This window comes from Eublepharis macularius, chromosome 8 (genome assembly GCF_028583425.1).
Source record: "Eublepharis macularius isolate TG4126 chromosome 8, MPM_Emac_v1.0, whole genome shotgun sequence".
In the NCBI taxonomy this organism is placed as follows: domain Eukaryota; kingdom Metazoa; phylum Chordata; class Lepidosauria; order Squamata; family Eublepharidae; genus Eublepharis; species Eublepharis macularius.
In genome coordinates this window covers 112,794,754-112,806,919 of record NC_072797.1, presented here as the reverse complement: position 1 = coordinate 112,806,919, position 12,166 = coordinate 112,794,754, and the positions used below count along the sequence as shown (strand labels likewise).

Below are 12,166 nucleotides of genomic sequence, written 5' to 3'. Positions count from 1 at the left end.
CTGGCAGATATTCTTCTGCCTAGATCAGCTGAATTGGCCTTCATCCACACTGAAGAGACTGTGGGGACGGAAGAGGTGCTTGGACTCAGAAGAAGCATTCTCAAAGTCATATTCCCCATCTAACAATTGATTCTTTTGTGGAGGCAAAGAATGAAAAACAGATTCCTTGGCCCCTTCCTCTCCCTCTAATTCCTTGCAAATTCCCCCTGCCTGTTTCTGTGTCTTCCAAGAAAAAATGGTTTCCGAACAGTACATGAATATGAGAACTAAAGAATCCAATGACTTGCATAATGGCAAGCCATACTCTAACTGTTCTGTCTCCTGAATCAACAGAGAAAGTGGCCCCTGTGGTCTCACTTCACAGCTATTGGGGATACAGTATGAAAACAAAAAAAGATGCATGATCTCCAAACCATGCTTGCAAGTGCTGGAAGTTAGGAAAACCTTGTGCTGACTTGCGGACTGTGCAAATCAGATATGGAAGTCACCAGGGGAGAAGACAATAAATATGGAACAGCAGGATTTCCTTTTTACAGCGGACTGTACTTCTCTGGTCATAAAAAGCACACTTTACTGGCTAACTCTACTGTTATTGTTTCATATCTCCTATGAATAGAAGTTTTATTAGTTTTTAAAACAATTCATAGTGAAAGTCTGGGTCATAGTCTGGACATCAAGTCAAGTGATAAAGGTAGGCTTTCACTTGTCTATAAGGAGGATACGGATCATAAGGTAATATCCTGAACACCCCAAAGCTGTCATTAGGACATTTTTTGTATCTGCTAGCAGGGTGCTGAATACAGATGTTTCAATCCCATAATGGCCACAGTTTATTTGGAGCTAATTAGTGATGTTGTAGTTCTATACCTCAGTATTGGAGCACAAACTTTGTATGTTCAAGGTCAATCCCTGGCCTCACAGTTAAAGAGTCTCAAAGGTTGAGAAAATGCTCCCTGAAAGCTATCAGAGTACTGGACTAGAAGTGCTAGTGTATTTACTAATGCAAAATTATTTTACTAGGATTATATATCTTGTAATCAATTTTATTCATTCCTCAAACTTTTTGGTTTATCGCTTTGCTATGATTGGCCTTGGTATACTCCTAGATGACATGTTAGGGCTGGTGAATGGGAAAACAGGCAGTATTTACATGTGCTAAAAAAAGAGCGGGGGTTGGATTCCTCTGATTATAACATCAAAAGGAGAGCAGGGGTAAGGATTTACTGCCCCACAGCTCCTTTTGTTGAGGTTGAGTATGTTCTCCTCCATCTAGCTCTGAATTAGTGTCATATATCAGTTACGATGCCATGCTGGGACTGTGGAGGCTGATGTTTATATCTTGAAGCTCACTGGGTGATCTTAGGCCAGCTACTCTCTCATTCAGTCCAACCTACCTCACAGAATTATGAGGAAGGAGGGGATAAAAATGTAATAATGGAAGTGACCTTGGTTGGGTGAAGAAAACCTGAGGCTGGGAAAATGGCACAGGCAGAAAAATTAACCCTTCGTTAGAATGTAAGAGTAGCTGTGCTGGATCAGATGAGGGGGCTATCTAGTCCAGCATCCTGCTTCCAAAAGTGGTCTGTTACCAGATCCACAAGCAGACCCTGAAGACAAAACTTTATTTGTTGACTGTTCCCAGCAACATCTGGCAGTCAATGATATTCTGCCTCTGAAGCTGAAGTCTCATTCAGCTCCTATGGCTAATAGTTAACCATCAATTTATTCTCCATAAATTTTCCAACCATCTTTTAAATCCATCAAAGCTAGTGATTATTACTACATCTTATGGCAGTTAATTTTGCAAGTCAACTACTTGTTGTACATAGTGGTAGTTCCTTCAATCATTCTTGTATTTTCCGCCAATACGTTTTATAAGATGATCCTGAGTTCTTTAGTCTTGTCTTGTAGGAGAAGGCACTTCAGCTCTATATTAATTTTGCTTGCCTCTACCCAGCTCTTTAATATAATTTTTGACAGCAGCAACTAGAACTATACACAGTATTCTGAATGAGGCTTCGCCAGGGACATGTATAAGGGTCTCACTTTAGTGGTAGTTTTGTTTTCAATTCCTTACCTTATGAGTCCTAGCATGGTTTTTACCATGCAACACACCGAATCAACATTTTCAGTGGGCCATCCATTACAACCCCAAGATCTTCTTATTGTCAGTGCTCAGATCTAATCAGTGTACAGGTAAAATCGGGATTTTTTTTGCTTTGATGTGCATCACTTGGCACTTACATTGAATTCTGTATGCCATTTCATTTCCCACCCAGTTTTAGAAGTGCTTATTAAACTACTAATAATCACTTTGTGTTTTCACCATCCCAAACAATTCAGTGTCATCCACAAACTTCACTACCTCACTGATCACTCCCATTTTCAGGTAATTTATGAATAAATTAAATAACACTAGTCCCAACATAGATCCAATGGGGTACCCGCTTGCTCGCCTCCCTCCACTGCAAAAACTGTACAGTTTACTGCAACTTTTGGTTTCTCTTTTCTCAGCCCATGAAAAGACTTGCTCTCTTATCTCATGACTGTCAAGCATACTCAGAAGCCTTTGGAAAGATTCTGTGTCAAACACTCCCTCATACTGTGGTCCCAAAATGAATCAAGGGTCACAAGAGATGATAGTTAGCAATAAAAATTGCTGAAGATCTGTGAACAGATCTTCTAGCATTTCAGCTGGTTTGACCCAAAGTCAGATGAAAATAGAAAAATCATATATAAGGAAACTACTTAAAGATGTTTGGTAACATATTAGAAAATAAATAGTTGTTTATTGATAACAGGGGCTCGCTTTATACTTTCCCTTTCAAAATGTTCAAATCCTTCTAACAGTGAAATCCAATGGGCTTAGACTGGAGTAACTCTGTCAAGGAATTCACTGTAAGAGTCCTAGTGGCTGCCATGGATAGATTTACTGACTTTGATTAGATTCCCAACTATTTTAACTGTTACCTATACTCCAATTTCTCTTAAAATTCATGAACTTAATATTCAGTCCAAACATATTCGGCCCAGCATCTGTTCCAATGGCTGCCTTACAAATGCTGTCCAAGGTATTTATGTGTGCACTCTTATAAACACACATTCACATACATATAATGCAAGAAAAATGAATGAATGAGAACGCAGAAGGACTTCTTTGCTGCTTAGTACAGATCTGCTTGGATATACACTTCCTTTTCTGAAAATCACTACAGATTAGGAATTTCTACTGATTGGGAGAAATTAGTGGGATGTGTGGAGAAGGAAATGATTTTACTATTTTTCCTGTGCAGCAAAAGAGGCAAGTCTTGAACAAAGTATTTAAAAAAGACAATAGAGGTCAAATTAATATAGTGGTGGAGAGAAAGGTGGGAAACTCCGCTATTTCCACTAGTCTGGTTTTTGTGCTATCTTTATTAGGTAACTAGCTTGATACCTGTGCTTCACTATGGTATTTAACTACTTTAAATCCAGTTATAATATTTATGGGTATGTAATATTTTTTGGTTGGGGGGGGGGGGTTAGTTGGTTTTGTAGTATAATAGCATAGTACCTGAGCTTCACAAAGGTGTTTGAATAAAGCGAAGCATGTTATCCCTATTCATTAGTCTTGTACTGTCTTTCTTCAACTGTCTGCAGTTTCCCTGACCTGATTTTTGCCTCAGAACACAGAGTTCCACAGCTGACCAATCGGGGTGGGTGGGTGGGGGGTGAGCAGGCAGGAAAGCCAGGTCCCACAGGGAGATTGGCAACCCTAGTGAACTTTTTGGGGAAGACGGGGAGGTGTATTTTACCTCAGGACACATTCCATGATTTCCAATAGCAACTGCATACTGTTTAGAATGTGGGGGGTGAGGAGGACCAGTCAAGCCAAATACGCAAATTACCTCTGTGTTCCAATTGACTGGGGGGGGGGGGACGAGGTATGGAATGTTGTGAACTCCACATTTGCAAATGACCTTGAAAGGCTGGCCCAATCAGGAAAGAGTGGCTGAGCTGGCAGTGGGCGGTGGTGCAAGCAGGCAGCAGCTTGCCAGCTGCACAGGGAAGTTGTATCCCTTTGGGAAAACACATTTTACCCCTTTTACCCCCTTAGGTTAGGGGGTTTGGGCTGGGCATTGATGATTCAGTCAGGACACTTGTTTTTATAGAGAGAGAAGATTAAATGACAACCGGCATTGACAATAGCCTTTCAGAAACATTCTACCTATAAAAAAGAAGCCAATAAATTCCTACAAACAATCACAAATTATAGAACTAGAACTGAAACATGAGTGATCGCTGCCTCTGAACAGCAAACAGCAGGAATCTATAACTTAAATATGATGAAGTCATGTAAGACTTCTTTGGGTGTTTCTCACCTAATCCATCATACATCTAAAATAACATGAATCAAGCACTCTACATGGAAGTCCGTACAGATGGAGGTCCAGCTGGTAGGATTCTTCCTCTTCACAAAAAGGGGGAGGGTGCACAAATGAGGTTTATATGCTTATGGCTTTTCCCACAGAAAACCCACCTTACGTATTACCTTAGATGCACGATATGTACAGTTGTTTATTTTGCATAATTTATTCTGATTTCTGCTCATCATAGAGGACAGAAAAGCTTTGCAGTTACTGAAGTGTAATCCCTTCCCCAGAGGGAATCTTGTCAAATGCAACCAGATGTCAGATAACTAACTGGGGTTTGATCAAACTACTGTTTTTCATAGTGCCTGAATACAGCCCTCCATCTGGCCAATCCTAAGGCTTTATGATTGCTGGCTAGTCAGGAAAGCTGATTTTGCACACCCCTCCTCTTCTGTCCTAGAAAGGAGTCTGCAAGGCCTTAGCCACAGACAGTCCCAGCAACCTCATTCAAGCTCAAGATCTCCTGAACACAGAGCATTTGGAAGCCATTCCAATTTAGAAACACTTTAACATACCTATGAGGACAGAACTCCCAGGGCTGAGCACTTTTCTGGTTCCTGAAGGAGATGTTATCACAGAAGGAATACCTGGCCCGGCATTGGACAATGTGGCTGTCATGTCTTCTAATTGCTGAGGCAGATGTGGTGGATCTGTGGAGACATCAAAAAGGCCAAGATACAGTAAGAAAGTCTCTCATGTGACATGGTTAAATTCTGATGTTATTTAATACCATTCAGTGTATTTTTTGCTACCCTCAAATATGAGCTTCTGCTTTTGCTGGATATTAGAGACAGAAGAAAAATAGTAAAAAGAAAAAAAACCCAGAAAAAACTTATCCCCATGTCCACAAATGAATCGCTTTTCTGTACAGCACATCTTTAAACCTTGCATTACAGCCAAGGTAGATCCCTGCTAGCAGGGGAGGGATGTTGGAGAACATCTCTGCCAGCTCTGTAACATTCAAGCTGAGCTTAAATACCTGCTTGTGAGACTAGAGGCATGAACTCCCTCTTAGATCTTAGCTGTGGCTCACAGGCTATGAATGTGAGTTGGCTACCCAGTAGATCTAGGACCAGCCCACAAGTTTCGGTTGTATATTTTTGTTTTCTCTTCTTTACTTATTTGTTTAAGGTGGGTTTTAAGGTGGGGGTTGTAAGCTGCTTTGGGTCCCTAATGGGAAGAAAAGTGGCATATAAACATCCAAATAAGCAAATAAAATCTCTAAGAGACATGGAGGTAATGGTCAAAATGTAGCTTAGCTGTTGGGTCTGAATCTGAACTAACAACTTCTTTCCTCCTCTTCCCTTGCACACTCAGATACCCAACCTGACTCTCATGTTTGGGGAAAAAACAGTAATTCTGAATTGACAAACTATGATTTGCATTTGACCAAGTACTGGAAACCACAGTTTGCAACTGTGAATGTAATGGTATATCATAGCTTTCATGAACTAGGGCATCAAAGAAGGAATCAGAGTACATGAGGATTGGAGCAGGGAGCATGCAAGTCTGTGACATGTTCCCGGCCCACCAAGCCATGGTTTGGAGGACTGGAGATGTTGCATTGAACAGAACCACTGCTGTGTTTTAAAATGAGAAAATAAAGAAGACTTCTAATTTACTGGTTAGCCCATGGCACTTAATTAGTCCATGCCTTGTGACATGTTCAGGGCCACAATGCTTTTTTTTTTTTTTTTTTAAGAAAAGGTTGAATCAAATACGTTGAAGGAATTAGTAGTGGGCCATAACTAGAGACAGGATCTTTATGTTTTGTGACAAAATACCTCTGACTACTAAATGCTATGGAATAATACAAAGAAAGTGACTTTACCATTCTTTTCAGATACATGAATCCCCTTTTCAATAAGCAGCATGCTGAGCTACATGAATTAATCTGTTCAATGTGATAATTCCTAAGACATACTGACAGCCCTGGGAATTTTCCAGCTGACCATAGAGGTTGCTGGAGATGCAGCTAATTCAGAAACATGAGCACTCTGAACTGTTCTGAGAACCGCAGGGAGCTCCTAGTTGTCCATGTACATCAACGGGCCTAGAAGGATGAAAACACTCTTTCTTTTATGTTCCTTTGATCCGATGATCTTGAGCAGCAGATAAGGACTCTTTTCTTTAAGGAAAATATGGTGGAGAGATGCTTGGCCTCAGCCAGTGTAGTCCTTGGGTTTCTATCCACTAACAGATAGGAGACTATTATCTTATAGTACAGTGGAAGGTAATTTAGTTAAAATAGGGACAATCCATATAATTCACAGTAAGAGTTATACTGGGGGCATTCCAGTATTATATGGGACAAAGAGTCAACCTTTTTCAAAACACATTAGCAGAGTCTATCTAAACAAGGCAAATTGCAATATCTCCCATAAAGTAATGCTGAGAAGCAGCACTTATGACTATGCTTATATCAAATTGACTGAAAAGTCTGTTCATATGCATGTTTATCAGTCAACGATGTCTGATCATTGCAAATGATGCTGCAAATGATGAATTGCAAGAGTGAATGGACTGTCACTGATAAAATGTGATAGAAATGCCTTTTTTCCTACCATCAATCAAAACATGATGGTTTTCAATATAGTCAGTGCACACATTCAACCCCTCTGGTCATTGATCATACAGTAACCAACAGTCACAAACTTCTGGGAATGTTTACTTGTAAACACATGGTGCCATAGAGAGGGAGACTAAAGGGGGGAATTTCCGAGGAGAGCCTACCTGCTTTGCCTTGGAAGCTTGAGTCAGCAGAGATTAAGAACCAGCATGGCATCAGCGCTTGAAAAATGAGCTCTGCCATGGGTACTTAACATATGATTTGGGAGGCAAAATAATATACACGGACCTCCAGAATGTGCACACTTCATTAGCAAATCTACAGTAGCATTTGCTCAACCCAGCCCGTCTTTCATCTCTCAGGCAGCAGGGAGTGAAATGGCACAAATGTGTTATTAGGGAGGAAAATCCATCAGCAAGTGCCATAAATCAGCTCTAGGAACACATTTCTACCCATGCTTTGAGCCTAACAATGTCTTTCCAAATCACCCTGCTAAACTCACACTGCCTGCTATCATGAAACCCAAGACAAAGTAAACTTCACCCTTTGATGAACTGAGTTACTGAGATTTAAAAAAAAAAATAAAGGTGAATAGGCTTATGCATCTGTCATTGAGGTGTGAAATTGGTCAGTGTCACTGTGTGATTTACCACAGGCCTCACTTCTCTGAGGCTGGAGCGTGACAGAGAAAGGAGGAAATTGCCTTCATTTGAGAAAGCTGCTTTGGGGGAAGGGCTTTACGTCTGTTTTTAGCCAGTATGAAAAGCAAGTGTAAAATTCTCAAATGTGACTGATGTTCTCCGGAGTCAGCAGTTTGGTGAGAGGGAGTGCAGGGACGCCAGTTCAGAAAGAGGGTTCAACAGGGGTTTTATAAAACACCCACTCTTGAGTCGATTCAATATTAAATTGAAAAAGGGAATTCCTTGCGATAATAATATAATAACAACATTTGATTTATATATTAAATTGAAAAAGGGAATTCCTTGCGATGACTCCTTTGAAAATAAAGATAGCCATGTTATCAACCAAAGTCAAGGCCACCCCCCTTTCTTTCCTAAAGCAAAAGGATTTCTATATTGGCATCCATTCTGAGTATATAGGGTATTTTTATTGCCATAGTCACTCAGGATGTATACCCAGTATAAAAATGTAAAGGTAGTCCCCCTGTGCAAGCACTGAGTCATTACTGACCCATAGGGGGACATCACACCACGACGTTTTCTTGGCAGACTTTTTACAGGGTGGTTTGCCATTGCCTTCCCCAGTCATCTACACTTTACTCCCAGGAAACTGGGTACTCATTTTACCAACCTTGGAAGGATGGAAGGCTGAGTCAACCTTGGGCCAGCTATCTGAACCTGGCTTCTGCTAGGATCAAACTCAGGTCATGAGCAGCGCTTGGGCTGCAGTACTGCAGCTTACCACTCTGCGCCATGGGGCTCTTCCCAGTATATTGTGCAGAAATTAAAACTCGTCTAATAAATAACAATATAGTAACTGGTTGGCCATTGTGTGGGACAGGATACTGGACTGGATGGAGCACTGGTCTGATCCAGCAGAGCTCTTCTTACGTTCTTAATATGTAGTGCGAAAGACAGGAAGGAGAGAAACAATAAGTTCCCCCTTTCTGCCTTAGCAATTCTGGTGGCACTTAAACACCTAAGTGCTTAACTTCTCTTGACCTCAACAGACTTTTATGTTTCAGTTCCATGTGCTATCGAGAGCATTGGGGCTAAGAGAACACGGTTTTATCAAGAAGGTCCCAGGTCTAAACTTCCTCTCTGTCAGAAAGTAGGCAGACCATTCTCTTTCAGCCCAGTTTCTCCATTTACAATATGGATAACAATACTTACAAGCAGGGCTTTTTTCTGGGAAAAGAGGTGGTAGAACTTAGTGGGTTGCCAGCACAGGGGGCAACTCTTGGCAGGAGGTGGTGCCCCTGGTACCACATGTGTGTGTGCATGCTCCCAAGGCCAATGACATCACTTTGGGTCCGTTGGAAAAAGGGGGGAGTTTTTAAAAGTTTAAATCGCCCTCAGCGAAAATGGTCACATGGCTGGTGGCCTCACCCCCTGATCTCCAGACAGAGGGGAGTTTAGATTGCCCTCCGTGCCACGGCGCAGAGGGCAATCTAAACTCCCCTCTGTTTGGAGATCAGGGGGCGGGGCCACCAGCCATGTGACCATTTTCAAGAGGTGCCGGAACTCTGTTCCTCTGCGTTCCAGCTGAAAAAAAGCCTGTCATCTTCCTTTCAAGTAAAAACTGTATTTAATACTTTGAAATCAAAGGGATTGTTTAAAATGTTCAATTTGGGGCTGACTGAATTATAGAATAAATATAATTTTGATCTTTGCAAATGCTGGAAATTGATATTGAAACAAATAATTTTGGAAGCAGAATGGAAGATATATTTTAGCAGTCCAGCAAAAGCAGTTTTACTGAAAGTAAACTTCTATAAATTAGGCTATTTCAGGTGTTTTACCCAGCAAAGGTTGAGTAAGTACTTTAGGACAACTTCTCATATATACTGGAAGTGTGGTCTGAGCACTAAAGACCACTTGCACATGGAGAAGTAACGTCCATCAGTTAAAAAAAATCCAGGAAAAGGTTATTGCAAACATTAATTCTATGCTAAAACTTCAGATTACTAAGAAACCTAAGGTTATTTTTGGTTATTGTGTCTGAGTACTATAAAAATTAAAAATTCTATATAGTCTTGGACCTCAGCACAAATTTTAATTGAAAAAAATTGGAAACTGGGGACCCACTTGAATATAAAAAATCAATAAAATCTGGCAGATTGCTAAATTGTTGAAGTTAAGTGAGATTGTACATTTGAAAGGTGGAAGACAACAAAAACCTTGCTTTTTGACCATATGACAATTTTTGTGGGGTTTATTAGCAGCAAAATTAAATTTAGATTTAAATGTGTTTACTGTTACGCTTTATCATAAGAAAATGTGGTACGTGATGTAGTGACATTCCTTCGTTTCTACGGATATTTTTATGTCACATTAGATTTCTCAACTTGTTTATGTATATATGTATAAAAACAAAACAAAAAATACAATGGAAACATGTTGGGAAAAGCAAATGAAGAAAATTTATCAACCCTCTACAACACAATGCAACTTTCCCACTTACCCAGCACCTGGAGCTGTGTGCTTTCAGTAATCTCCCCACGGATGTTGGCCGCCCTGCAAGAGTACAGACCTTGCTCGGAGAGAGAGACATGCGCAATCAGGAGTGACCCATCAAGCAGAAGATGGCCAGGGGCAAGTTTGACTTTATTCCTGAACCAGGTGAGCTCTGCTTCAGGCACACCTGGTAAGACAATACATGAAGAATAAAACAGAGAAAGCAAGCAAACATTGTGCACACCCTGTAAGGGTGTTGTGAAGAAAATATGAAGTAGCCGTTTCCACATGTTTTTTTTTGTCAAACTGGTTTATAGGCTCAGAAAATCTGTAGTTAACTTGTTTCCAGAACATTACAAGCAAACATGTTAAGATGTCCTTGAATTTCCCAGAGGCATCTAAAATTTGGAAACATTTATTTTTACAGCCGATCCCATCCCTAAGTCTTTGAGGCTGCAATCCTAAGGACACTTTACTGGAAGTAAGCCTCATTGAATAACATGGGACTTGCTTCCAAGTAGACCTGCTTAGTCCTGAGTGGCTTACATATATATTTAAAATTTTACATTTAAAAATAAAAAGAGGGAACAAAATATTTAAGCCTCTCCCCCCCCCCCCACCATAACCCACTCGTGCATCAGGGCCAGCAGCTTCTGATGTCCTTACTGATGACCAGGGCATTTTTTCAGCTGGAACGTGGTGGAACGGAGTTCCGGCACCTCTTGAAAATGGTCAAATGGCTGGTGGCCCCGCCCCCTGAGAACAGGGGGTGGGGCCACCAGCTATGTGACCATTTTTGCCAAGGGCAATTTAAACTTTAAAAAACTTCCCCCTTGTTCCAGCTGACCCAAAGTGATGCCATTGTGTGGTCCTGGGAGCATGTGCGCACTTTGTGCACATGTATGTGGTATCAGGGGTACTACCTCCCGCCAAGAATTGCCCCCTGTGCTGGCAACGCACTGAGTTCCACCACCTCTTTTCCCAGAAAAAAAGCTCTGCTGATGACTGTGGCCAAGCAAGCAAGTGACTGAATGGCAGAGTCCTCTCTGGGAGAGAGACACAGTGCCACTTCTGGGCAGTTCTTGGTTCTCCAGGGTCAGGCTGTTGTACCCCTTGCTAAGGGAATTGTTGCAGGGTGAGCGAGAAAGAGGGAACAATTCTGTTCTATCAGGAGAACATGCAGGTGATTAACTTTAACAGAAGGACAGCATCGTGGGCATTTATATCTTCTGCTGGAAGCCCAGTCAGGGCTCATCATGGCACACCGAGGAGTGTTTCAGTCCAATGCAATCCCACCATAGGAACAACCTTTTGGAAACAGACACTTCTCAAAACCAGCAGCTGTGCAGTTTTCCGATGATTAATACACATCACTCCACCCCATTATGTTCACATTTCTTCACTGCAGCTGGCTACAGCCATCTCACGTGAAATCAAACCCTAAAATCATGATTCCGACCCAAGGTTCCACAAACAACAAAGGGGATTTTATTTAGGTAAAACGAAGGGCCTCGTGATTTGATCCGAAGTCCTGCTAGTGCAATCCCTGCAGCTGCATTTGATACATCCCAAGATTTCAGTACTTTTCTGACTTTGATCACCTGTACAAAAGAGTTTTTCTTTCTCTCTTTTAAAACTACAAGGTAAACAGCAAAGAATCAAAACCAAATGTTCCACCTGCATGGAGCAATTGCAAGGGAAAAGAAGAAAGATGAGGAGGGTGCATGGCAGCTAGCAGCCAGTAGGCTTCCTGTATCCTTCTCATGTGAGATTTATTCCAACAAAATGGGTAATGAAACAGCGATCACAGCAAGCTGGCAAGAACTTCAAAAAAGCAATTTAACAGGTGCAGATGTGGGCAGAGTTGCTGTTCCAAGCCTTCATCAGTAGGGGGAGAAAGAGCATTTCTTCAATCCTAGCACTAGATTTATCATGTGTTTGTCTCCTGCAGAAATGGGGTTTGAGATACAAGGCAGTGGGCATTGGAAAAGAGACAAAGAACAGAAAGGGAATAACTGGGAGAAGACTTGTTGATTTTCATAGAGGGA

General features: G+C 41.3%; 1 protein-coding gene across 1 annotated transcript in view; it reads right to left on the bottom strand.

The window, feature by feature from the left end:
- The window catches only part of ADAMTSL1 (ADAMTS like 1), a 361,881-nt gene that overhangs the window by 31,173 nt on the left and 318,542 nt on the right, over window positions 1-12,166 (bottom strand). The window contains exons 22-23 of the mRNA XM_054986918.1: window positions 10,126-10,305; window positions 4,928-5,062 (exon numbers count right to left, since the gene is read on the bottom strand). Of these exons, the coding sequence (XP_054842893.1) occupies window positions 4,928-5,062; window positions 10,126-10,305 (315 nt within the window). The remainder of the gene's footprint in view (window positions 1-4,927; window positions 5,063-10,125; window positions 10,306-12,166) is intronic.